This window comes from Carettochelys insculpta, chromosome 17, assembly GCF_033958435.1.
Source record: "Carettochelys insculpta isolate YL-2023 chromosome 17, ASM3395843v1, whole genome shotgun sequence".
Lineage (NCBI taxonomy): Eukaryota > Metazoa > Chordata > Testudines > Carettochelyidae > Carettochelys > Carettochelys insculpta.
This window is the reverse complement of record NC_134153.1, coordinates 31,342,355-31,367,551: the sequence shown is the minus strand read 5'-3', so window position 1 is coordinate 31,367,551 and position 25,197 is coordinate 31,342,355. Positions and strand designations below refer to the sequence as shown.

The following is a 25,197-nucleotide window of genomic DNA, read 5'->3' as shown; positions in this document are numbered from 1 at the left end:
CGGCTCGGCTCTCGGGCCACCAGCGGGGGTGCGGAAAGGGCCCGAGGAGGCGGTTGCGAAGGAAGGGGGCTCCCGCCGGAGAGCGGCAGGGCTGGGGGCGCTGCAGCAGGGGCAGGCGGTGCTCGGGGACCTGCCCGCTGCTATCCCCGGCCGGCCACGGGGCCAGCCGGCAGCGCAGGCTGGGCGGGGGAAGCGGAGCAGGAAGGACGCGGAGGGGCCCCCTAGGGCACCAGCGCTCGGTTACGGCGCCGCCGGGCCGGGCCCCTCGTTCTCGTTCTTCCCCCCCCGCCCAGGGGTCGCTGTGGGCCGAGCATCGCCCGCCCCGCTCGGCCTTTTGTTCCCAGCCCGAGCGCGTCACCGCCGGCGCGGCGGGGCGGGGCGAGGCGGGCGGCTCGGCTCGGCTCGGGGCAGCGCGCAGCCCGCATGGAGGCGGCCGAGGCCGAGGCGGGGCCGGGCCAGGCCCCCGCGCCGCAGGCCCCGAGGAAGAAGCTGCAGCGAGCGCCGTCCCCGGCCCGGCCCAAGGATGTGCCCGGCTGGTCCCTGGCCAAGAGCCGGCGCGGCAGCCACCCCGGTGCCGCCTCGCTGGGCGCGGGGCCCGGCCACGCGCGGCGCCCGGCCGGGGGCAAGGAGGGCCGGGCCGACAGGAAGGGGAAGCTGCCGGCGGGGGCCGCGGCCCGGGGCTGCGGGAAGGGGGCGCCGGGCCGCGCCGGGGCCAAGGCGAAGGGGCGGTGCCGGGGGCCAGGCGGGGAGGAGCCGCCGCCGCCCCCCGCGAGCCTGACGGACAGCGGCTCGGAGGGCTCCGAGTGCAGCGCCGCCGAGGAGGCCCGGCCGGGGCTGGGGCCGGGGGGCACCTCCCCGCCGCCCGACGAGCGCTCCGCCGCCTCCATGGCCAGCAGCCGCCTGCCGCTCAGCGCCTCCCTCGCCTCCGACCTCGCCGAGGAGCTGCTGGACGCGGGGCCCGAGGGGCTGGCGCGGGAGCTGGAGGAGCTGCGCTCCGAGAACGACTATCTCAAGGTGCGGAGCCGGGGCCGGGGGCGGGGGCGGGGCGGGGCGCAGCGGGGCCCGTTAGCTTCGCGCCCGGGTGCGGTCAGTCGGTGCGGGCGGGGCGGTCCCGGCTCGGTGCAGAGCGCAGGGCTCGCTGGGGGGCGCGGCGCTTTGCCCCCGGCTGGGGCCAGGCTGCGGGTCCCTTCGCTGTCCTCGCCCCGCCCGGTGACAGCGGCACAGCCCGGGCATCGCCAAGGGCCTCGCCCTGCACCTCTGCGGACCCCTCCCGCGGGGCCTTAGCGCTCTTCCCCAGCTGGCGCTGGAAGCGGTGCCCCAAGGGCCGGGCTCGTCTCTGCCCCAGGCCCGGCTCCCTCTAGGTGCCCCAAGGGCCGGGCTCGTCTCTGCCCCAGGCCCGGCTCCCTCTAGGTGCCCCAAGGGCCGGGCTCGTCTCTGCCCCAGGCCGGGCTCCCTCTAGGCAGACCCCGGTTGAAAGCTGCCGGTGACGGGTTTAGATTCTGCAGCTTTGCCTGAGCTCAGTGTGGGGCTTTTCCCTGAGAGCCCCGGCAGGAAGTCAGTTCCCCCGGACAGACCTTCCAGTGTTCTGAGACAGCTGCTGCAGCCCCTTCCAAGTTGTCATGGCAATAGCCCAAGTTTCCCGACCTTGGAAACAAACAACCACATCTTGCAGGCTGTGCCCGGAGCTCCGTAGGCCTGAGAGCGTTCAGCCCTGGAGAAGGATCAGCAGCCTGGCTCGGCCCCTGCCCCCGGCTGAGGTGTGACCCTTAGCAGATACGGAAGTGGGGCTGGGGCTCGGAGGTCTGGAAGGAGCTCTGGCTCCTGTGACTGCTGTGCCCTGCCTGTCTGCTCTGCTCGCGGGAGCCCAGCAACGCAAACGATGCCCTGCCAGTGCTTGGGCGCACCCGCTGCCCCAAGGAGCACAGCGAGTGACTGGTTCCCCCCACGCGCACATGCTGCTGGCCTCGTTTTGGGAACAGATTTTTCCAAATCACTTACTTTCCGCTCCTTCTCTCTCATGCTGCCAGCATGGCGCCTGCAAGTACCGTGGGGCCGTTTTCCAGGCCTGGGGCTTTGCTATTGAACTCGCTAATGCGTGAAACCAGACGTGGGGCGTAGCGGTCAACAGTGGGATACAGCAGCTTTTACTGGAGGGAGCTGGGCTGAATCCGGGCTGGGACAATGGCCAGAGCGCTCTGCGGGGCACAGGCTGGAGGCTGCGGGACCGTCTGTTGGTGGAGGTGCAGTTTGCACTGTGCGTTAAAGAAAAGGGGTTGGAAAGCTGGGATGATGGGGCCACATCCGCCCACAGGTGTCCCTAAGTGACATGATGGCGGGTGAGGTTTGTGCTGTGACATCTGTTACCTGTCACACTGGGAGTGTGTTCAGAAGGGTGACTTTACGCTTGGGCTGGAATATGGAGCGGCTCTCCGAGGGGGCCGGAGGACCGGGAATGTGTTGGGATTCCAGCTCTGAGGTGGGTGCTGGGCACTTGGGGGATGCTTGCCGTGGCCTTGTGTCCCTCAGCAAAGCTCGCGCATAGCTGGAGCCCACACTCCTGCCAGGAGTAGGAGGAGCTGCTTTAAGGTTTTCATTTACACTTGGCTGGGAGATACAGATGAGACCTTGCAGCTTCCTAGGGGCGCATTTGACAATGATTCTGTGTCCACATTGAGGAATTGCACATCCTGGTGATCCCTTTCTGGTGACCATGTGCACAGGTGACACACGCCACATGAGCCGTGGGCAGAAGGGTTCTCTGCTTATGGCTCTAAAATGAGGCTGGGCTTCAACTGAGAGGCCCCCGGGGTGCAGGGTGACAATCACATCCCCCTGTTCCTGTGGCCACCCTGGCTGCTGGGAAGGGAAAGGAGCTGGGCTCTCATGACTGGAGATTTCATCTTCCACAGCAAAACTCCAGCTCTAGAGCTGAGCTGTGCTGTGCTACTGCTCTTTCCTTTTCAGCTGCAGTCGAGTGAGCCTGATGCGGTGTCTGCAGGCTCAGGAAGTCAGCACTGGCGAGTGACGTTTGGAAGGTTTGCTCAGCAAACGTGGAAAAGCTGAAATTCTGAAGAAGTTGTTCAGTTCGGCACGAACCAGCAGAGCCTGGGGCGGGTGGGTGGATTCATTGAAGTCTGCATATGGAGTACGCTTCCCGCATTCTCTAGCAGCTGGAGTGGTGCTGGGCTGTGGAACGTAACGGTATTTCCTGATGTTAGGGAGGAGCTGCCAGGTGTCCGTGAAGTCTGCCAGAGTCTGTAGTTCTGAGCACACCTCTGTGTATTCACTTGTAAGCAGCTTATTTTGGCACTTCAGGTTACTTTTCTGAACCCTCAGCCTGGGGCGTGCAGAGCCACACCCTGCTCCAGCTGGCTGGAGACCACAGACTGATGTGCCTCTGCGCACTGCGAGAGAAAGGAAGCTGCTCTCTGAATTCTGCCCAGCTTTTCCCCCGGGGTGCAGCAATAATCACGTGCTAGACTCTGGGAGCCCCTTCATAAAGTGATCTCGACGCTGAAAGTCACGTTCGTCGTCTGCCGGGCTTTAAGGCGAGAAAAAATCATTACAGTCACTGAGACTGAGCTTCTGTATGAGACAGGGCAGAGTCTCTGGGCTGTGGTTTCAGCGGCAGCTGGCTGAGCTCAGGCTTAGGAGCGGAGGTCATGCTCCTGACTCGTGTTGATCCTTCTGGGTTACTGATAAATCTCGTCTGTTCTAGGCCTCAGGGAGATAGCTGCAGTGCAGGGCTCCACCGCGGGAGTGGTGAACTCCCACCAAGAGCAGGTATTGAAGACAGGTCGCTGAGGAGGAGCGGGCGGCGGCTGCCTTCCCACGCCCCATTGCTGACTGCTCCAGCTGAGCAGGGCTGTGCTAGGGCTCTGCGCAGCATAGGTGTGAGCATCGCAGCTGGCTTAGCCAGCACTTGCCTGCTGGAAAGCCCTGGACTCTGGTATCCTCTTTCTAGGCCGGTTGGTACAGGGCTGGCAGACTCCCTGCCTGGCCTCCTGGAAGGGCAGTGTGCTCTGCTGCTCCTAGGGAGAGGAACAGCCGCAAGGCACCATGTGATTTTTTTCCCCCTCCCCCAACTCGAGCACTGGCTCAGCAGTTCCCATTGGCCCAGAACCACAGCCAGTGGGAGCTGTGGAAGATGTGCACTAGCTGTGCCTCTGCCCAGGACATGGACAGGCAACACCTGGCCTGTGGGCTGGACTTGGCCCCTTTGGCTCCAGCCTGCCGTGGCCCAGTCAGCCAGATCCTCAGACAGGCTCCCTGGCTGCCACAGGCCACATGTGTGTCTCTGCCTGGCACGTGCCCCTGGGGGGGAAGGGGTGTCTGCACGTGCTGCCCCCTTTCCCCGTACAACTCTTCCGGCTCCCATTGGCCGGAACGCACCATGCAAACACACACAGGCTCTGGCTGGAGGCTGGCACCCTTGCCCCGTCCCCTGTCCCAGGTCACCTAAGCCTTGGGCACCCCTCCTGAATCCCAGCACCCTCCCTGCCCCACCACTGCTCAGAACCCCACCTGAACCCAAGCTGTGTCCCAGAACTCACAACTCTGCCTGCACCCCAGTTCCCTACCAGAGCACCAGCCCAGACCCTGCATCTCCTCTACTAGGGGCACAGAAAAGCACAGCTCCTGACCATTGACCAAATTAGTGGAGTGGCCCCCAATTGAAAATAATTGGACCCCCCAGCCAGGGTGCAGCAGGGATGTCTCTCCACTTGCTCAGAGCTGCTGGAGGTGAGCGCCGCCAGACCTGGCATCCCAGAACCCTTCCTGCACCCCACACCTCCTGCTGGAGCCCTCTTCCTCTCCCAGCGTGGTGTGTAACAGAAGCTCTTACTGCATAAACACCTCCAGCAAAGTGCAGCTTTCTATAAGTTAGCCAGTTGGTGTTGCTTCCCTTCTAGGCTGTGCATAAATGGAAGCCAAGTACACCAGGTCCCTCCCTCACCCTTTCCTCTCTGCTGCACAAGGGTTGGTGAGACACAGGGTTTTCCAAAGATGAAGAGGACAAGCCTCTCTGCCACTCCGGATGTTCAGGTGGTGGGACTGGAAGTGGTTCTGCGTTTGCACCTCAGCTCTGGTTAGCTCTGTGGTAGTGTCTGGAGAGATGAGAACTCCTATCTTAGCTGGGGGAGGAGCAGGAACATGCACGAGGTGTCTCAAATGACCCTCTTGGAAGATGATGGGTTGGTCTGGCTTTGGACAGGTGGCTGGTGTCTTCCAGCCCTAGGATGTTATGATTCTGTGTGTGCCCCACAAGAGCGGTGTGGCTTGTGCAGTAGAACAGAAGATAGTTACTGAAACCCCTACACCCGGCTGCGGATACCGCTCACTCGCTCTCTCTGGTCAGGCATGTTGCAGGGAGAAGACTGCTCCTTTCTGACTTTTGTAAATGCGTGTGGGTGCCCCATTGTCTGCACCTGCCCTGGCCCTGCTTGGCCAGCGGGCTTCTGCTAGCAGCTTTCCCCCAACAGGCAGCAAAGCTCTTGTTCCCATTGTGAGCTCTTCAGTGGAGTGGCTGTGCCTTTAAGAGCCCAGCCAGCTGTCGTCTCCTCACCCAGTAGGGTGGTGAGCAGCGCCCTGAGTCCCTGCTCAGCAAAATGGAAAATGTGAGATGTGATACTGCAGCTGCTGCTGCTGCAAGGGCTGTGCAGACAAAGGCTGGGGCCTGGAGAGCTACTCTAGAAGGAGGGGAGGGCAAAGCCTGCGGAGCAATCCCCGGGCAGACAGACAAGGGTCATGCTACAGACACTAACAGATGGACTGAGACCTGCTGCAGCCCAGGGCTCCCACCCTGGTTCTGCTCGGACCAGAATTAGGCTTTCCCTGGTGGGATGTGTTATCTTGTCTTGTGCCAGCCCCGTTTTTGCGAGCGGTGGTTCTGATCTCTGCTTGATGCTGGTTTCTGGCCTCACCTGATGGAACAGGCCCAGAGGGAGCAGGAGGTGCCAGCCCAACTGTGGCGAGGTGGCCCCGCATTGTTGGCACTATGACAAGGCCCCAGAGACTACAACTGGTTTTCATTAATGGGGTTGAATTGCAGCTGCTTAAAACATGGTCTTGTGGCCCTGGCGAGCCTCTGCCTGCGTTGCTCCAGGACCTTCCCCCTGCAAGCCGGGCGCTGTGCAACGGGGAAAGCCTTGCGGCCCTGCTGGAGTGCTGGGCACTCTGTGAAATAACCGGGTAGTTGTGTGTGGTCTGAGCATGGTGTGCGCGGAAGGCGAGGTGGCAGCCCCTCTGGGCTTGGGGGTGCTGCCTGGTGGAGTGAGCATTGAGCGAAGCTCTCAGCTGGCTGGTGGCTTGTGTGTTTTCCCCGGCCCAGCTGTCTGCAGGTCACAGCACTGGAGAGTCGCTTCCTTGTGCGGGAGTCGCAGCGCAAGCCACATGTGCTGTTCTGTGCCCGGCTCCGTGGGGGAGGAGCCTGCTTTCAGCTCCCAGCAGCTACTGCTTTTCAGGGATGCTCATTGTGTTCTCACAGCACCCACCTGCGGAACAGTCCTAGCAGAGATGTGGCTAGTTACTGCCTCCTCCCACCCGCCTGCCCTCTCTTCACAGAATCACAGGGCTGGAAGGGACCTCAGGAGGTCATCTAGTCCAGCCGCCTGCTTCAAGCAGGATCAACCCCAAACTCTTGTGTCACAGGGCTGAGGCAGACCAAGCCAGCCTGGCCGTGGCTCCCCATCAGAAGGGGCAAACCACGGCTCTGCAGTCTCTGTCCAGGGGCAGAGTCCGAGAGTCCCTGGGAGCCGTGGCTCTCAGCCTTTGCAAAGCAGTGCCCTGTCACGACTCCAAATGGTGATAACTGTGCAAAGGTGTGGCAGCGCGCTGTTCCCAGCACGTGGCCGTTGGGCTCCGTCCATTAAATCGAGGGTTTACTGCCCCCGCCAGGCTCCCCCCCATCACACCCAAGAACCCCACGCCCGCCTGTGACTCACCAAAGGAGCGCCCCCCACCGGAGGAGCTTCCAGCGCCCGCTGTTGCAGCTGGCAGTCCCGCCATGCGTCTGAGAGCTGCCTCCGCGCGCTCCTCTCGCTGGGGTGGGCTGCGTACGTGAGTGCCGTCTACCCACATGCACGCCCCATCCTGGGGGGAGTGCGTGGCGGCTCTGGTAGCGGTGTAATCCGCCAGGGGTGGCTCAGCTGCGGCGGACCTGGAAAGCCCCTTGCTTTTGGAGGGTGGGGCGGGGAGGGCGCGCTTTAGAGTTTTACAGCCCCGTTTGAATGGGCTTTGGGAACAGCGGGGAGCCGGCGGGTGTCCGCTGTTCCGGAGTGCGCTAAGGGGGGTCTGTAAAATGGGGGGTTTACTGTGCCGCGCAGGGCGGCGTCTGTAGGAAATCTTAGTTTGGGCCGACGTTGCTAGTGCTTCTTCTGTCACATCTTGTAAACGAGGCAGGTCCCTGGCGAGGTGACGTACCCCAGGAGTGCGGCTGTCCCAGCTGAGAACCACAGCCCAGCGTGGGCCCGGCCTCCCCAGCTCGTCAGAGGCTGGCGAGATTTCCAGAGCAATTAGCAAGTTTGAGTCCCAGCTGGAGAGGATTTCAGGGGGCCTCGTTTCCAGAGGTGGAGCTGTTCAAGGAGCCTGGTATTGCCAGGCTGGGGTAGGGGAGGAGGTGCAGAAGGGGGCGGGATAGGGGCTGGTCTCCCTGTCTCTGCCAGGCACCTCTGGGAACCACCGGCACAAGTAACAGCCGGTCTCCAGCAGCACTTGCTGCCATCTGTGCTGTGGGCAGATGACTACAGGCCCTTCCTGGAGCAATGGGAGCTGGTGGCCAAGGTCTGGCTTGCCTGCAGCCTGGCCTGTGCGGTGTCCCGGGCTGGAGTGACCCACTCAGGCAGCTGCAGCGCTTCTGGGCGCAGTCCCTGGCCATTCCCTCTACGGCGTTCGGTCCCTGGGCGGAATACTTCTTGCTGTGTGCTCCGAGGCATGTGCGGATGTGTGCACCAATGTGGGTGCTCTGGCGATCAGCTGGGTGGCACCTGGAGCTCCCCTGGGTGGGCACCCAAGTGCTCAGCTTGCAGGGAATGCTGGTCCCTGCTTGCTCGCTCTGGCCCCATGTCTGTGCAGCCCCCGGTGACAGCTGGCTTCTCTTGCTGGGGCAGGTTATGCAGCTCAGACTGAGTTGTTTAGAGACATCCCTTGGTGGGGTGAGGCGTCTGAGCCTGAGCTTTGCAGCTGTTCTCACTCCAGCTGGGCGGGGACCCAGCAGAGTAGCGTGCTGCCCTTGGGAGTTTGGGACACAGCACCTCGTGGGAGCCTGGGCAGGTTCCTTCTCGCCATTTCCCAGTGGGGTCCCGTGCCATGCCTGGCTAGCGAGCCCCACTTTACAGGGCGAGATCACAATGACAGGTCTGCCGTCCTGCCGCCCCTCAGTGGGGCTCTAGCCTAGGGCCCAGCCCTGACTGGGGCTGGTACCAGCAGCCCTGAGGAAGGTGTGAATAGACACAGTGCCCAAGCTGCTGCTCCTACTTCTGCCATCTCCAGTTTCCCGTCCTTTCCCCTCCCATCAGGTCCTGGCCTTAGCTGGCCTGCACACCGTGTGGTGCCAGGCCTGCCTGTTGCTGCGTGTTGTCCAGCATCCGTTGGGCCTCCGTCCTGGCTGGAGGCTCTGCAGCCTGGTGTAATCACTAGTACTAAATCCCACTGTAACAGGCTCAGGAGAGAGGCTCTTTGCCTTCCCCAGGCAGGTCCTAGGCAGCTTGTGCTGTGAAGCAGGAGGCTCGACAGCCCTTGCGTATTTTCCTCCTAACGGGCATAACAGCAGGTGATATTCTTGTGGTCCATTGTCACCAAGTGTGGGGTCAGTGGGCCCTGCACACCCATCTGCAGCTGGTTGTGTCTCTCGCTCAGCAGGGAGAACAGGAGGGTTCTGAGCTGACAGGGACATGGAGCAGAACAGACCTGTCAGTACACTTCTTGGGAAGAGGGACCCAGAGGGGCCCTCTGCTTCCCCAGACACTCGAAACTGCCTATTCCCAGCTGCCTGGGTCAAATGCAAAGCGCCAGGCCCCTCTTCCTGCCTTTCTCCTGCTTCCAGGGCAAAAGGGGTCACCTGGCTGCACTTGCTCCGCCCCAAGGCTCTGGTTACAAAGGCGTGGGCATTGGATACGTGCAGAAACTCCCACCAGCCGCTAGCTATTGGTGCAGTGCCTAGACAAACTGAGGCACATCCCTGAAATTACCCCAGGCCAGAAGCAGAGGGGCAGCTATGTTAGTCTGGATCTGCAAAAACAATAAGGAGTCCTGTGGCACCTTAGAGACTAACAGATACATTGGAGCATAAGGGCAAAGACCCACTTTGGCAGGCCAGGCCCTTAGGAAGCAGGCGCAACATAACCAGGGGAATAAAATCCCCACTTTGCCGCATCCATACCAGTGTCTGGTGTCACTTGACTCCTCCAAAGCTGTCTCGATATTTCGTGCTAGCAAGTCTCTCATTAATTATACATTGTATGAAAATTCCTCTGAGCGGTTTTAAATTTGCTCTGGTTTTGCAAATCCCTAAACATATACGAGTGGCTCCATTTAACTCAGAGGTCGAAACCCTGTTGGCTGCAGCAGAGCCCTGCTTTCGTGCAGCGGGGCTGCTCACAGGAGTAAAATCGCACACAAGTGTAAGTATTGGCAGAGTTGGGACTGAAATCTTTCTCTGCCCGGCCATCGCTCTGGTTGCTGTTCTCTGGACCTCTGCCACTTGTGCGCCTCCTTGGAACAGGGAGACCAGCCTGGAATGCAATGTACCCAGCAAGGCCAAGCATTGGTTTTATGTAGGGGGAGAGTGTGTCCAGTGGTCTCGCTAGCTGTTCCTTGGAGACCTCATCCTATGCAGCGAGCTGCCCCAGATGATGCTAGGGGACTTTTCCCGAGTGGTAGCAATTACTGTGCAGCCTGTCCCTGGATGTGATCACTGGCCTCTTCCTGCTGTCACTGTGCAGTTTGCATTTCCTGTGCTGCTGTCGTTCTCAAGCTTAGCTGCATGTCTTCCCAGTCGCCTCTTTCTTCTCCAGGCGCAAAATTATTTGCCATCTGCAAACTTTGTTGCCTCCCGGTTCAGGTCATCCTGCATGAGATCCATATGTTGATCGGAAAGCAGCTTGTGGGGCCACTGACCACCTCCTTCCCGTCTGATGATGAGCAGCGGATTTCTGTTTCTCCTTTAATCCATTTTTCATCCGTGACCAAACTTTAGCTCCAGCTCTTGGCTCCGCTGTAGCAGCACAGTGGTGCCTTCGTAGCATCTCAGTGTGGACAGGCTGTGCCAATGGGAGGGATTGTCCCACTGCTGTGGGCAGTCCACCTCCCCAAGAGACATGAGGTAACTGCACCTTGCACTGCCTGCACCCTGCGTGAGACAGGCTTTATACTTTGCTCAGGGTGTGGATTTTTCGGTGGGCCAGTCTGTCTGCTGAGTGCAGACCAGGCCTTGGTTTCCTGAGTTTCCTCTTGTGAGGGACTCTCTCCAAGGCTTAGTGAAAGTCTGAGCAGTATCTCTTTTAGCCGTGTATTCTGGCTGACTGCCACAAGAATTCCAGTGGTCTGGGTTTTCCTGTGCAAAAGCAGAGCTGGTTTCTCCTTTGGATCTTGGTTCTGGAGCTATTTTAAATGAGGCTCCTGAGACTTTCGAGGTTGGCCCCGGCACTCTTTCCAAAGACAGGTGACGTGACTGATAGCTACCAAGGACCAGTAAGAACTCTGTTACTTCAGTCATCAGTTTCTCTAGAACTCTTGCCTGTGATGGGCTGGGAGACTGGCTTGTTCTCTGTCTTCTGCCAGCGCCTCTCCACAGCTGATGGGCCGTGACTTTAGTTACTGACGAGGAGCTTTGGAGGAGTATCTACCCAATATGTGTTGCAGGCAGTGCCAATGCAAAGGAGCCATTTAGCTTCTTTTTACTGTCGTCCTCAACCTGGATGGTTCCCTGCCATCCTGCTGACTCAGGCTTCCTGCTTCTGATATGCTTGTCATTTGTGGTCATGTCTCTGCTTGTTTGCTCTTCCGATTGATTCTCTCTGGGCCCTCCCAATTTCCAGCTGCATCTTGCTTGTCTGAGGTTATGGCACTTGGGACTTGGTGATACCTGACCTGAAGTCGCAGGTTTGAAGGGTCTTTTCCAGCTACGAGTCTTTGCCACTCCACCGGCCTCTGCTTCTGGTTGATTTGTTTTTCCTTTTATTCCCTCTAACGTCTGTAGGGTTGGGATGTGCTTGGGCTCCAGCTCCTCCTGAAACGCACCGTTTGCCTCTCCTAGTGGTCGCTCGGCCTGTCTGGGTCCCACATGCAGTCGGTGGCTGTGCCCAGCCCTCCTCTTGGCCATCTCCCCCTCTTAGACACCTGCCATGTCACTGCAAGTGATGGCTCTCCCTCTGAGGTGCGGGCAGCCCTCCCCAGCTGGAGAAGGTCAGCCTGTCCCCTCCCTCTTTGCTGGCACGTTGCCGAGCTCTACTGCGCCCAGTGAGTGCCTCCATTCGTGGGAATCAGTCCCTCCAGCCCCAGGGAGACTCCAGCTGGCCTCTGAACTCTCCAATCTGTCAGTGTTTTCTGGCCTCTAATTCTAGGCTACAGCAGCGATTCCCAGCCTTGTCCCCGCTGTGGCCATGGGCTGACGACCATGGGTCTGAAGGGGCAGTTTGCTGCTCAGGGAAGGGGCCTGGCCGCGTAACATGCAGCGCCGCTGCTTGGAATTGAGGCCTTGCAGCTGTGCCTGCAGAGGAGCTGGTGGGTTTGTTTGCTTGGGAAACCTGGGCTTGTTCTACGGTCCCTGGGAAGCTGGGTGAAGCCTGTCCGACTCCCCAACCCCAGCCAAGCCAGCAGCTCGAGCCTGGCGCAAGGCAGGGTCCTCACTTGTCCTGTGCACACGTCTGCTGCTGAGCTGAGTGCAAGCGGCTGGGGAGCCTGGGTGGGTCTTGTCCAGGCAGTTGGTCAGAGCTCCGAGGAGAGGGCCAAGCCGCCTGGGTCCAGCGGGCATCCTCCGGGAAGTAACTACGGGCTTCTGAATCACAGAGCTGCTGCCACATGCTGCTGAGTTAAAACCCCACAGAGAGGGGGCGTGAGCCTTGCAGAGGGGAATCCAGGGCTTCCTGCCCGGGTCTGCAGGAGTCTGACGTGCTGACTCTGGGGTGGTGTTGAGGGGGAGTTGGGTGGAGAACAAGCAGCTGCTTTCCTTAATCTGCAGATGTTTCTCCACAGCCTCCGTGTTGCTGGTGTGTGTGGGAAGCCTGGGTGCGTGTGCCCATGTCCACAGCTGCAGGGCGTGCCAATGCCCCTCAGCTCGGCTTAGGAAGCGCTGAAGCAAGGCACAGGGCTGAAATCTCTCTGCTCTGCTGCGGCTGTAGCTGTTTTACAGTTAACGTTCAGTGCCCAGCACCCTCCACCTCAGCCCCCACATCACTCCCAGCTGGATTTTACATGCTGGGAGTCTCCAGGGCTGGAAACTGGATGAGTTTGTAGTGCCCTGCGCGAGAGCTAACCCGACAGACACGCTGTCTGTCCCAGGAACTGCGAGGAGCCATTAAAACCAGGTTGGATGTAAAGTGGGTGGTGCTTGGGAACATGAGGTTGGGAGCTGAACAGCTGGTGGTGGCTGAGGCTCTAATAGGCCGTGGCTTCCTGGGGCAGCCCTGGGAATCTGAGAGTGTTCCTTTCTCACCCTGCATAGCGCAAGGCTCTGCTCTGTACGTGGGCCCTCAGGCTAGTAGGGCGTCTTTGCCCCGGTACAGTGATTGATACAGCAAGTCCTGGCTCTTGGACCACTGCTGTTTACCCTCCCTGGATGCCTCTCTTGGGCGCAACTTTGCAGTTTGCTGGCCCAGCCCACGTGGCTGTGCTTGTTGGGCGGGAGGTCAGGCTGAATTACTTTGGGGATAAAAGGCTTCGTGAGCTGCCTGGCTGGAAGCTCCATGGAAATCCAGATCAAATACACCTCATTGCTCACTGCTTCCACGGCGATTGGCATTTTTATTGTTAAACCAATCAAAATTTGCAGGCCAGCCTTTCCTTTGTAAGCTCAGGGTTGACTGCACGCGAGTCTGTTACGCTCTGGCTCTGTTTGCTTTGACTACGCTGCAGTTAAACCCGCAGCTGGCCCGCTCCAGCTCACACGGGCTCATGAGGCTCTGGCTAAGGGGCTGCGTCATCGCTGTGCTTTGTGAGGGCCTGGGCTGTCAGACCCTGCGAGGTGGGAGGGCCCCAGGGCTCAGGCCCTGCGGTTAAACAGCCCCTTAGTCCGAGTCAGCTGGCCTGGTGTGTTCATTGCTGCGTGGACGTGGCACTGAGGCCAGTGCAGAGCTCCCAGCATCTCTGGCAGAGTCCAGGTTCCAGTCTCGGTGTCGAACCGTTTCTGGGGTTTCGTCTGCAGGCGTTTGAGGAGAAAAGCCGATACTGGTAATTCCACCAGAGCCTTCCAGGCGCGTCCCTGAGCCCTGTTAAGCACAGCAGCGCCGGTGCCAGTCGTGAGCTGTGTGATGTTCCTGGATTTTTACCATAATTATAAAACCATTTCTGTGACCCCTGTGTTGAGTTTGCACCAAACCTTGTGCCAGGTGAGCCGAGGGATGCGTCTAACGAAAGCTGGTGAGTCACTGGCGCTGCTTGTGCTGCTCGCATGTCTGCGCCCTGCGTGTGTGGAAGGTTGGAGACTGGCTCCCGACCCGCGTGGGAAATGTCCTAGAGCAAAGGATTCGCACTGGAAGGTGTTGTCGCCTCCCCAGTCAGGTGGTGTGGGCTGAAGAGAGGCTCAGATCGTATGGAAATGGAGTGAGAAGCGCTTGCTAGCCCAGCGGCCGATGGCTGAGGGCCCCAACAGGCCGGCTGAGCAGGTGACCCTCATTGCCTACGTGAGGGAGAAAGGGTTTTCCCTCTGTAGGGCAGGTCTTTAAAGCTGTCCCTGGCAGTGACTTTAAAGCTGTCCCTGGCAGTGACCATCTTGTTCTTCAGTCGTCATGAACTAAGCCTGTGTGGACTGAGGGCCCATCCCTCAGGGGATGTGTTTTCAGAAACTCTCGAGAGCAGCAGCTCGTACCACCAGCTGTAGCCGCATCAATAGCTGTAACCGATGTATGCAGTGTACCACTTCACCGGTTCTCCTCTCTCGCCCTGGTCTGTCGTGCTTTCTTTCCCAATAAACCTTTGGATGTTAGACTGTGAAGGACTGGCCCAGGACGCTGTTTGGGTCAGAGCCAAGTATACATTGACCTGGGACTGTGGCTGGACCCCTTGGGCCTGGAAGAATTGGTACCAATTTTGATGAAATCAGTTTTTATAACCTCTCACCTGAGTAGGACGGGCTGCTGGTTTCAGCTATACTGGGGCCCTGTGCTAAGGAGCATCTGCTCCACTTCATGCTACCTGGTGCAGCTCCAGGGGTCCTTGCAAGCTGTCATCGTGGCCCGGAGCTGGGTAAATTTGGGGCACCTCTGCCTTGAAGTGGCAGTGCAGGAGTAGGCAAGGCTCTGGCTGAGACCCTGATTGGTCTGCTGAGTTGTCCCTCCTCGAGCCCATCGTGTTGGTGCTGTCTGCCTGCCGGAGTGGAGCTGGAGGGCGGAGATGCCTGCAGACCGCAGCCTCCTGGGTTCCTTAGTGCCCCGCCGGTAGGTTGCAGGCGGGGGAGAGCTCTTTCGCTGGCCTGGTGCAAGAGGTGAGTGGTGACGGGGTTAGGCTGGTGTTTGCTCACACAGCACGAGGGAGAGACTCCTTTGATTTCTGGAGCCGGCCCCTGGAGTTCAGGCCGTTCTGGGGCATAACCGTTCCCTGCCAGGGGTTTGTACTGGCAGCGTTTTCACGCGGTGCATGCGGTGGGGTGGACGGCTGGGCTCTGTGCTGCGCTGTTCCACCCCTGCCCTTTCTGATACTCCGCTAAGGCTTTCCGAAGGTGGGCACGCATGCCTGTGCCCCAGCCTGGGCCGTGCGCTGCCTTTCCTTGGATGCAGTCGCAGCCCCGCTGGTCCCTCACAATGCAGGGCTCTTTCCGGAGGCAGCTGCTGCATTTCTAAGGACCCTTTCTCCCAACACATCTCCCACAAGCCTGCTCTGTGCCCTGGCACGTGCTCTTCCGGTGCTCACCCTTTTGCTTTGTGTGCCATGGCTGCCCTGGCCGAGAGGGAACAGCCTTTCCCTGCTGCGTTTAACGCCTGCGTGTGCTGGCAGCCTGTGCTTCCTCCCGAGTGCTGCCTGCCATGAGCAGCAGTGGGTGTTAACCTGGAACCAGAGAGCCCCGGAATCAAGAGCTGAGTTGGGTTTGTTCTCCCTGCGCTTTGCAGAGCGGCTGGGTTAGCCTGGCCGGTTGCCAGCCAGCACTTAAAGACACCTGCGCCTGGCCCGGGTTCGGCCTTCTGGGGCAGCTGGGCCAGGCTTTGGCAGCTGGGTGCCACAGGTGCCGGGGGTTTGGTGCGGGAGGGAGCTGGGGCTGGGCTGAGCTGGTCACAAAGGAGACCCTGGGGGCGGTTTCCTGTTAGCCGGATTCACACCACATTCAAAATGGAGCAGGTTTGTGGCTGTCCCCTTGGCTGCCAGGAGTCTCCACCTCGGCCAGGCGAGGGCCTGAGTCTGCAGAGCATGCCCAGACCTGTGTGTCTGTGTTTGGCACTGAGCTGCGCCTGCCCCAGGGTTCCCCCGTCTGGCAGCATGGAGACGGAGCAGAACTCCATGGGCTCCATCCGCTCAGCCCCCTCTTGTTCTGTTGTGAAGGAGGCAGCGTGGGCCAGGGCAGTGGGAGATGGGCTCCGCCAGGGCAGCAGGGGTGTGTCGTGGGTTTGCTTTGGAAAATGCCGCCAGTGCAAGGGGTGGGAGGCAGGGGAGGCTTGGCCCCCGGGGGCGAACGGCTCTGAGCCCAGCTCCCAGGCCCTGGGGGAAGGGCTGGGGCGGGGCAGCTGAGGGCCTTGCGTTGTGTAACTGAGCACAGGGGAGCGCTGTGCTGGAGCCTGGCGCTCCGTGAGATGATGCCTCGTTTTCTCGTTGGACTTGACGTGCTGGCTGAGGCAGCGCTGCCATCCATTGTTCCCGGCCCTTTCCCGTGGGCTGCCCTGGGATTGCCTCACAGCGAGCCGCTCGCTGGCCTGGGCAGACAAGGGGGCATTCACGCGGGTCCCCCGACGAGCTGCCAGGAAGAGCCCGGGGGCGTCTGAGAAGGTGGTAGAGGCGGAGGAGGCCGGGAGGGCCAGCACGGGAGCGCCGTCTAGGAGAGCATGAGGCCCTGAGGGAGGCGTTCCTGTCGCCCGCCCCAGGGCCCTGCACTGCCAGCTGGGTGGGAGCTGGGTGCCCCTGCAGCTGCCTCGTCAGCTCCCTAGCCAGCCCGTGCCGTCCTGCTGCCTCCCACCGTGGAGCCCTGGCCTGGGATGGTTCTCAGGCTGATGTGGCTTCTGGAGCGAGGGGACGTTCCCCCACGGGCCCCTGGCGGGACGCCGCCTCCTGCGGGTTCTGCATGGGCAGTGGCGTGAGCCGGGAGGCACCGGGTGCTGCAGAGCAGGGACGGAAGAGACACTCCTGCTTTGCGCCCACGGGGGACTCTTGCTCAGCGCACGCCCATGGGGGGTGGCCTGGGCCGGTGCTTGTTTCTCAGCCAGCTGCCTGAGGGCTGGCCCCACCTGGGGAGAAAGGTGTACAGGCAGAGCGGCCAGGCACCAGCCAGGCTCCTGAGGACTCTAGGCCTGCAGTGCGGTGTGGTGCGGCTCCCGGGGCACATTTGAAGCCCTCTGTTTGCAGCTGCCGTCGCTCTCCAGGAGATCTCCGTCTGAGCCCGTGAACTGGGGCTGGGCCTAGGGAGCTCCCCGTCCCCAGTCCATCCAGCTGGGCCATACTGCCCTGTAGCTTTTCCTTGCCAAAGGAGGCCCCAGGGCTGGAGGGCTCCGGAGGCGCTGCCTTGCCAGCGACCTTCTGAGGGGAGCCAGTTGCGCTGTGCTGGCCACCAGAGGGGCAGCCGAGGTCCCTGCTTCCCGGAGCTCCCTGGCTGGCGCTCGCACCACCTGCCTTGTAACCTTCTGTGCGGGTGCTGATGTGCCCGGTGCGTTGGCTCTGCCGGGGAGGCCTAGCCTCCCTCCGGCCCGGACAGCGCCACTGGGAGGGCGGCTGGCCTGTGTGCTGGTCGGCGGCTGGCCGGCGTTGCTCCAGTACTCCAAGCAGTCGTGGCTCAGCCTGGCTTGCTGGGGGCCTGGGCTGTGGCCTGGCTGCGTGTGTCCTGAGAGCAGTCAGGTGGCCCTGCTGCCACTTGCAAATGGGGCTGCTCCTCTCTTGCCTGGTTCCTCTCCCACCCCAGGCGCTTGGCAAGGCCTGTCCCTGGAGCGGGTCTGGTCAGTGCTCCCTGCCTGCCTGGGGTCAGTTCCAGGGCTTGGCTGGCTTTGCAGGCACTGGGTGTGCCATCCTCTGGGAGCGGAACTGCAGAGCTGGAAATGGGGCTGCTCTTGGAGGAGCTGCTGGCGCACGGCCAGAGCTCTGCTCTCTGCACGGCGTGGCTGGGAGCCCGGAGCTTCTGGCTGCCTGGCCCTGTAGGGTGGGCAGACCACCAGCCTGGCCTGTGCCGAGTGCCTGGATGGCAGCCCGGAAGGGAATGTGGGGTGTCTCCGTGGCACGGCAGCTGTTGCCTCCGGCTGGGCAGCACCCCCTGCGGCGCACGTGAGCGCACCCTGGGCGGGGGTGCACTGTGTGGTGGAGGCTGAGCCCAGGGCTCGTGCCTGGGCAGTGGGGGTTAGTGACCTGGCAGGGGACACCCCACAGCTGGCAGCCCCCTAAGCTGTTCTTGCTGCTGCTTTGGGGGTCGGCATGGGGAGCAAGCCCCACCCGACGCAGGATGTGTGCGCTCTCCTGGAAGTGGCATAAAGGGTATCCGTCCGCCCTCTGCGGGAGAGCAGCCAGGGCGGTCCAGCCAGTGCTGCTGGGGGACGTGGTCGGAGCCCTTAGCTTGGGCTGCGTTAGCCTGGTGCCTGCCCTACACCACGGCAGCGAGTTGGCCGCTGCCTCTCAGCAGCTGCGGGTGGCAGGGAGAGGGGCAGGAGCCTGCACACAGCCAGCCATTGTCTGGTGCATCGTGGACAATGCCAGAGAACTGCCATTGTCCGTTTGCCCTTGGCACCTCACGCACAATGCAGAACGATGGTGAGCATCTGACTGCAGGGCACGTGACCCAGGCTGGTGGGGAAGCATTGTGGAGTAGTGCTCCCAGGCTGGGCCCCAGAGAGGAAAGCTGGAGCTTATCCCTGGGAGCCAATGCACTTCCCAGTGTGTGGGTAGAACAACTCCATGCGATTGTTTGAGTCCCTGGTGACAGCTGGCCTAGGGGCTATGGGTGCAGGCCTGCAATCACCCCTCCTGGATTTCGCATCCGTAGACAGCGCTGCCTTAAAACCTGGCATCCTCCAGCCCTGAATCCGGGCTAGGGGAACCACGTGGGGGTTGAAAGTGGCTTCACCTGTCGGAGAGCCAGGTGCCGCTCGCATCCTCTGTGGGTGTGGGGGCAAAGGAAGCAAGAGGCTCGTGGAGAGGGAAGAGGTGGTAGTTGTGTGTTTTTGGGCGGGGGGGGGTGCGCGGCAGACCGACAATGAAACAGCCATTGACGCTCTCCCAACTCCTGTGCAGCAGCTGGGTGTGCTGCCCACCTTGTGGCTGGTGAACCTGGCGCAGGGACTGTTCTGCGGGGGGGAGGAGGTTCTTTCAGCAGGCGTCGGCCCTGCAGGCTGAGGGTGGGTATTCGGGGGGCAGCAGGTGAGCTCTGGGGGCCTTTCCTGATGCGCCTGTCCCCCCTCAGGATGAGCTCGAGGAGCTGCGTGCTGAGATGCTGGAGATGAGAGATGTCTACATGGAGGAGGACGTCTACCAGTTGCAAGAGCTGCGCCAGCAGCTGGACCAAGCCAGCAAGACCTGCCGCATCCTGCAGTACCGGCTGCGCAAGGCGGAGCGACGCAGCCTGCGTGTGGCGCAGACGGGGCAGGTGGACGGCGAGCTCATCCACAGCCTGGAGCAGGACGTCAAGGTACGGGGTGGGCTGCTCATATGGCCCATGTAATATGATGGGGTTTCTGGGCACAGCTAAGGAAATCAGTCCAGGTTATCTTTGCTTAAAACCAGCCACTTACAGCCCCAGGCTGGGATTTCCTTCTCACTAAGGCACATCCACCAGCCACAAAAGTACCTCTGCCAGCCCCACTGGCCAGCCAGAAGTCACACGAGCGAACCCACAGATTCTCCAGTTGCTGCACCAGCTCATACCAGCAGCCCTGTGCTCGGGTGGAGGTTTCTAAAACTTATTTCACCAACACTACACGGATTCTTCCAGGCCCCAGAGGGTCCAGCCCCAGGTCAGTATCTACCTGGATCGTACCCAGATCACCACACCTGTTCCATGCCCTTTGCACCTGAGCATCTGAGGGTTCATTTACAAAGCAAGAGAGAGCAGGGTGAGAGAAACGAATCGCTAAAGCGAAACGTTTCCTACGTCGACAACGGCTGTTGGTGCAGGCTGCAGCAAGGTGCAGTTCTGTGCTGCTCCTGGAAGTCTCTGAGAGCCCGGCCAGCCGCAGGGGTACGAGTCCAGGTTGCAGCTCCTTGGTTACCGGAGAATTGGAGATCTGGCGAGCAGCTGCCAGCATGCTGCAAAGTGGCTGCTTGGAACAGGAGCAAAAGGCAAAGGCTTTCTCCCAAGGCGGCTGCTGCTTGGCCCCCTGTGTAGTTCTCCCCATGGAGGGAAAAAGCCCTTTCTCCTGCCCATCGGCCTGGAGAGTCGGCATTGCCTGGCTCAGGCAGGCTGCAGGGGCACTCGAGCTTGCCAGCACCCCCCAGTCCGTATCCCTGATGTGTGGAATGGGCGTCTGGTTTCCATCCCATTGTTTAGCCCAAAGTCACCTGACCCAGTTCTGCCGTGGCCTGGTGCCACTGGACGCCTTCCAGGAGAGAAGGCCCACGTTCCTGACGTGTGTTGGCTGTCTGAGCCTTTGGTTAGCTCCTTATCTGGCCAGGGCTGAATTTGCACCTCCTCTTGTGAGTTGTAGCACTAAAACATTGCCCATACCGCTACAGAGCGAAAACCCACAACTCTGCCCACAAACACAACAGACGTCCAAGTAGCGCACACAGACTCAGGGCATCCGCAGCGCTCGTTACACGCCTCACACAGCCGCCCGGCCAGTCGATACCACGGACCCATCAAATGGCTTCCATGTCCAGTATAAAAGTCCAGGCACCCGACAGCCCAGAACATGGAGCTGCCGTGGGGCTGGGACCTGGCCAGAGAGCTCTCTGGGGCAGGCGCACACCAGGCACCGGAGCTGGACTGGCCGGTCACAGGGGCCTGTCTGGTGATTATAACTGTTTTCTGCAGCAGTGCCTATGGGTGCTGTGCTGCAGATGCACCCTGGGGCCACAGCCAGGCTCTGGCCTGGCTGCACTAGGTGCCGTCCAGAAACCTGGGGAGAGACCGTCCCTGCCCCAGCTGGCCCCGAGCCTAGCGAAGAGGACCCAGGTGTGGGAGGGGTGGGCCACAGTGCTAGGAGCTCAGGCCAGCCACGCAGGGGCTGGGGTGGAGGAGCAGTTCAGGTGCTAATTGCAGGTCCCCACGGCTCTGTACCGCTCCTGAGTGGCTGGGAAAGCAGCCAGCTCCTCCTGGCCCCTCTTGGCTCTGGGTGTGTGGCCCCTGCACTGGGAGGTGAGTCGTCTGTCCGCCCCCCCGAGAGCAGCAGCAGTGACCTCTGGGCAGGTGATTGGGATCAGCTGAACACTGTTGGCCTTGGAAGTTGACCTCTGCGACCATCAGACGTAGAGACTTAGACGCCCCAAGGCCTGCTCTTTGCAGAGCCGTTGCGCTCGCCTGGCTGTGTCGCTCAGGGCTGGAGAGCAGGTCGTGGGCTGTGCTACCCAGAGCTGGGTTCTTGCCAGCCTAGCTCCTCCTCTTTCCTGGCTGCGGGGTGGTGATAGCTACAGCGTGGAGAACCCCTGGGATGGAGGCGATGGCAGTGCGGCAGCTGGAGGCGCTGCAGTGTAGAGGTCCCTGAGGCTCGGTGACAGGAGCCTGCAGAGCGCCACAGTCTGTGGGCTGCAGATAAGAAGCGGCGCAGGCAGCTGCTGGGGGCCAGGAAGTGCCAGACGTCACTGGCTCTCCCACGCCCCTGCTCCCAGCGTCCGATCCCCAGGGAACCCAGGCTTCCAACCCCAGCCAGCCTGGCCATCACCCTTCCGTGCTGCCGTGTCGGCCGATCTCCCATTGCCTCGATGCAGCCCAGCAGGGCTGGCCTGTCCCTGCCAGCGGCTTGGTGGCAGCAGGGAGCTGGTGCCTGGCAGCGTGCAAGGCCCTGTCCAGCCCTCCGGCCGGCTGCGTTGTCCGCCCCTCCCTGTCTCCTCTCAGACCTGTTGGGCTGCAGCTCCCGCCCCAGCAGAGCGCCCGGCTGAGGTGGGGACAGGAGCCAGGTCTTCCCAGCCGGCTTTAGCATTCGCGCTGCAGGGTCACTGTGGGGTGGTTGCTGGCAGCCCGCAGCGAGGCAGGGCCTGGCTTCCTCTCCCTGCCCTGCTGCGCTGGGGGAGCAGGACATCTCCGTGCCCAGGCTCCGCGATCAGGCACGCAGCCAGAGCCCTGGCGACGGCCCACCCGGCATCCACAGCCACGTGGCCCCCAAGTGCTGCTCTCGCCTTGCGTGAGGGAGGGCGGAGAGCGGCCGCAGAGGGACCCCTGCACGCAGGAGTGGCTGCGCCGCCCAGGGCCCCGGGCGGCAGAAGGTGGCTGACTCGAGGGAAGAGAGGCCACAAGGGAGGGCCAGTGCTCCCTGGCCTGGGCTTGTGCAGCCTCTGGCTGCCCGCACCTCGGCCCTGCTGGAGCCAACAAAGCAGAGCGCTTCCTGCAGCCCTACTGCTTGTCCCCTGGCGCCCAGTGCTGCGCCCTGGTGCTGCCAGCCAGGCTGCCCATCCCAGCTCTCTCGCACACGGTGGCCAGGTCACCCTGCTGCAGCCTCCAGCGCGGGGTGCGGGGCTGCATAAGAATGGCCACACTGGGTCAGACCAAAGGTCCAGCCAGCCCAGGAGCCTGTCTGCTGACAGTGGCCAGTGCCAGGTGCCCCAGAGGGGGTGGACCAAAGATAATGATCAAGCGATTTGTCTCCTGCCATCCATCTCCAGCCTCTGACAATCAGAGGCCAGGGACACCATTCCTACCTCATCGCTAATAGGCTTTTATGGCCCTAACCTCATGAATTTATCCAGCTCTTTCTTAAATTCTGGTACAGTCCTAGCCTTCACAGTCTCCTCTGGCAAGGAGTTCCACAGGTTAACTATGTGCTGAGTGAAGAAGAACTTTCTTTTATTAGTTTTAAACCTGCTACCCATTAATTTCATTGGTGTCCTCTAGTTCTTGTATTATAGCCACCAGTAAATAACTGCTCCTTATTCACCCTCTCCACACCTGTCAGAATTTTACATACCTCTATCATGTTCCCCCCTCAGTCTCTTCTCTTCTAAACTGAAAAGTCCGAATCTTTTTAGCCTCTCCTCGTACAGCGCCTGTTCCAAGCCCCTAATCATTCTAGTCGCCCTTTTCTGAACCTTTTCCAGTGCCAGGGTATCTTTTTTTTTTCAGGTGAGGAGACCACATCTGCACACAGTATCAAGATGTGGCTGTGCCATAGATTTATATAGGGGCAGTAAGATACTCCTGGTCTTATTGTCTATCCCTTTTTTAATAATACTTTAACATCCTCTTTGCCTTTTTGGCTGCTGCTGCGTGGATGTTACCAAGGAACTATCCATGATAATTCCAAGATCTCTGCTGATTAGTTCTAGCTAAATTAGCCCCCGGCATATTGGAAGTGTAGTTGTGGCAATTTTTTCCAATGTAAAAAAACTTAATACATGGAGACACACATCTCCTAGAGCTGGAAGGGACCTTGGGAGGGCACTGGGTCCAGTCCCCTGCCCTCTTGGCAGGACCAAGCACCATCCCTTTATCCCTAACTGGCCCCCTCCAGGACTGAGTTCACAACCCTGGGTTCAGCAGGCCAATGTGCAAACCACTGAGCTATCTCCCTCCCCCCCATCACTTGTGCCTCCCCTTCCCCTCAGGTGAGCCTCATGCCAGGGAGGCGAATGGGCAGGCAGGGTGCCCAGCAGGGCTGTCCCAAGGGCGATGTGGGGCCCTGGGCAACCCCACTCCCTTTCCCCTCTCTGCCCATGCTGAGCCCTCCCCAGCAGCCTGGCCAGGGATTACCCGGCGCTCAGCGGTGATGACAGATGGCTGCAGCAGCGGGGGGTCACCTCCCTCGGCCCTCCCCCTCCACACTCACCACATGGGGCAAGGGGATGAGGGGATTGCTGAGGCAGGTGACCCCCTGCTGCAGCTGCCAGCGCCTACCTCCGTAGCAGGCTGGGGCTGCTGCAGCGGGGTCCCGAAAGGGGGTTCTGGGTGGCTGCCCCTCCGGGTCCTGTGGAAGGGATGGCTTTGGAACTGGCTGTGTCCCCGCAGCAGCAGCTGGGGGCGATGCTCACTGGGGACTTCAGTCTGTCTTGTCCCTGCACTTCCCCCGGGCTCCCGCTTCTCCGGAGACCCCCTGCTGGCTGCCGGTCCCCCACACCCGCGCAGCTGTGCATGCGGGAGCCCCGGCCCAGCCTGTCAGCCAGGGCTGCCTTGAGGCCTCCCCAGCCCCACAGCTGCCTTGTGCTTGTGCTCCGTTCCCAGGCTGGCAGGGCCTGGAGAGGCTCCTGGCTGTTCCCTCCATGCCGCAGCTGCAGGCCTCCCCCATCTGAGCCCCAGCCACTGGCTGAGGGGGCTGCACAGGCCCAGCTCAGCGGGGAGGCGAGGTGGGGTGGGAGAGCAGGAGCAGGACATTGAAATGGTCATGTAGGAGTGCCGGGGTGGGAGCTAGGGGGAGGAGGGGCCTGGGGCAGGGGGTTGGGGTGCAGGTTGTGGGAGCAGGTTGGGGTGCACAGAGGCATGGGGGGTGGGGTGCATGAGTGCAGGCTGGGGGGTGGAGGTTGGGCACGGTGTGGGAGGGGGTTTTGGTGCACAGGAGTGCAGGCTCTGGGGTGGAGGTTGGGGTGCAGGGTGTGGGAGGGGGTTGGGGTGCACGGGTGCAGGCTGTGGGGCGGGCGTTGGGGTGCACAGGGGTGCAGGCTGTGGGGTGGAGGTTGGGCGCAGGTGAGGATACTGACCTGGGGCAGGTCTTGCCAGGGGGCACAGCTGTGGGGTGGGCACAGGGGTGTGGCCTGGAGCAGGGTGTTGGGGTGTGGGAGGTGATGGGGGACCAGGAGGCTTAGGCTTGTGGGACCTGTGGGCAGGTTCCCTCCCTGCCGTGCCACAACACACTGCTCCAAGCAGGGAGCTGTGGGGGCCCCTAGCCCCCGGCGCACCATGCCCCCCGCCTTGTGGGGGCCCGGGGGAGTGACTGTACACACACCTCTCCTGCCTGTGGGGCTGTTCCCCCCCCGTGCTCTCAGCAGAGCTGGGTGCGAAGCAGCATGCTGCTCCCTTTTCTGGGAGCTGCCCCAGCGCTGCCCGGCCCCAGCACCGCACAGCAGGGCAGCTGACGTGCCGCGGACAGCAGCGCCTGCAAAGATGCTCTGGCCTGGCCAGAGCTGGCCCAGTGTTCATGCAGAGAGCAGCAGGCCCCCAGCTCTGGCCTTGGGGCTGCATCCCGCCCACGTAGGGCCGGGCCTATCGGCCCAGCTCGGAGAGCCGCCACTCCCTGGCGAGTTTCTCCTGCACGTCGCGGAGCACGGGGGGCCTGGGACAAACCACTTGCAGGTGGTTTTTACACCGCAGCCCGTTTCTGGGGAGGGGTCACTGCTGGAGCCGGGGCCATTGGCAGAGCCCTCATGCCTGGGCTGCCCTGCGTGGCCATGGCCATGGCCGAGTCCCGGCAGCTGTGGGATGGGCGCCAGAGCTGCCCTCCCCAGGAACAGCGGCCTCTCTTGTCGCAGGTGGCCAAGGACGTCTCTGTGCGACTCCACGCCGAGCTGGCAGTGGTGGAGAAGAAGAGGGTCAGGCTGGAGGAGGAGAACGAGGACGTGCGCCAGAGGCTGATTGAGACCGAGTTGGCCAAGCAGGTGCTGCAGAATGAGCTGGACAGACTTCGCGAGGTGAGAGGGCCGGGGGTCGCGTGGCGTGGGGAGCGCGTCGCCTGTCCCCGGCGTGTTCTCTGCCTCGGGGCCTCGCCGCTCCCCTGGAACGGAGCCGCTTTGCCGTGCGAGCCCTGGGAGCTTTGCAGGCCTGCAGTAGTGCCTGTCTTCTCCCTG

At 61.4% G+C, this 25,197-nt stretch overlaps 1 protein-coding gene across 1 annotated transcript in view; it reads left to right on the top strand.

Moving 5' to 3' along the window:
• Positions 1 to 381: 381 nt before the first annotated feature.
• MTCL2 (microtubule crosslinking factor 2) overlaps positions 382 to 25,197 on the top strand; it is a 58,269-nt gene continuing 33,453 nt past the window's right edge. Inside the window, exons 1-3 of the mRNA XM_075011590.1 lie at positions 382 to 1,014; positions 18,737 to 18,961; positions 24,883 to 25,041. Coding sequence (XP_074867691.1) covers positions 424 to 1,014; positions 18,737 to 18,961; positions 24,883 to 25,041 — 975 coding nt within the window. The 5' untranslated portion in view covers positions 382 to 423. The remainder of the gene's footprint in view (positions 1,015 to 18,736; positions 18,962 to 24,882; positions 25,042 to 25,197) is intronic.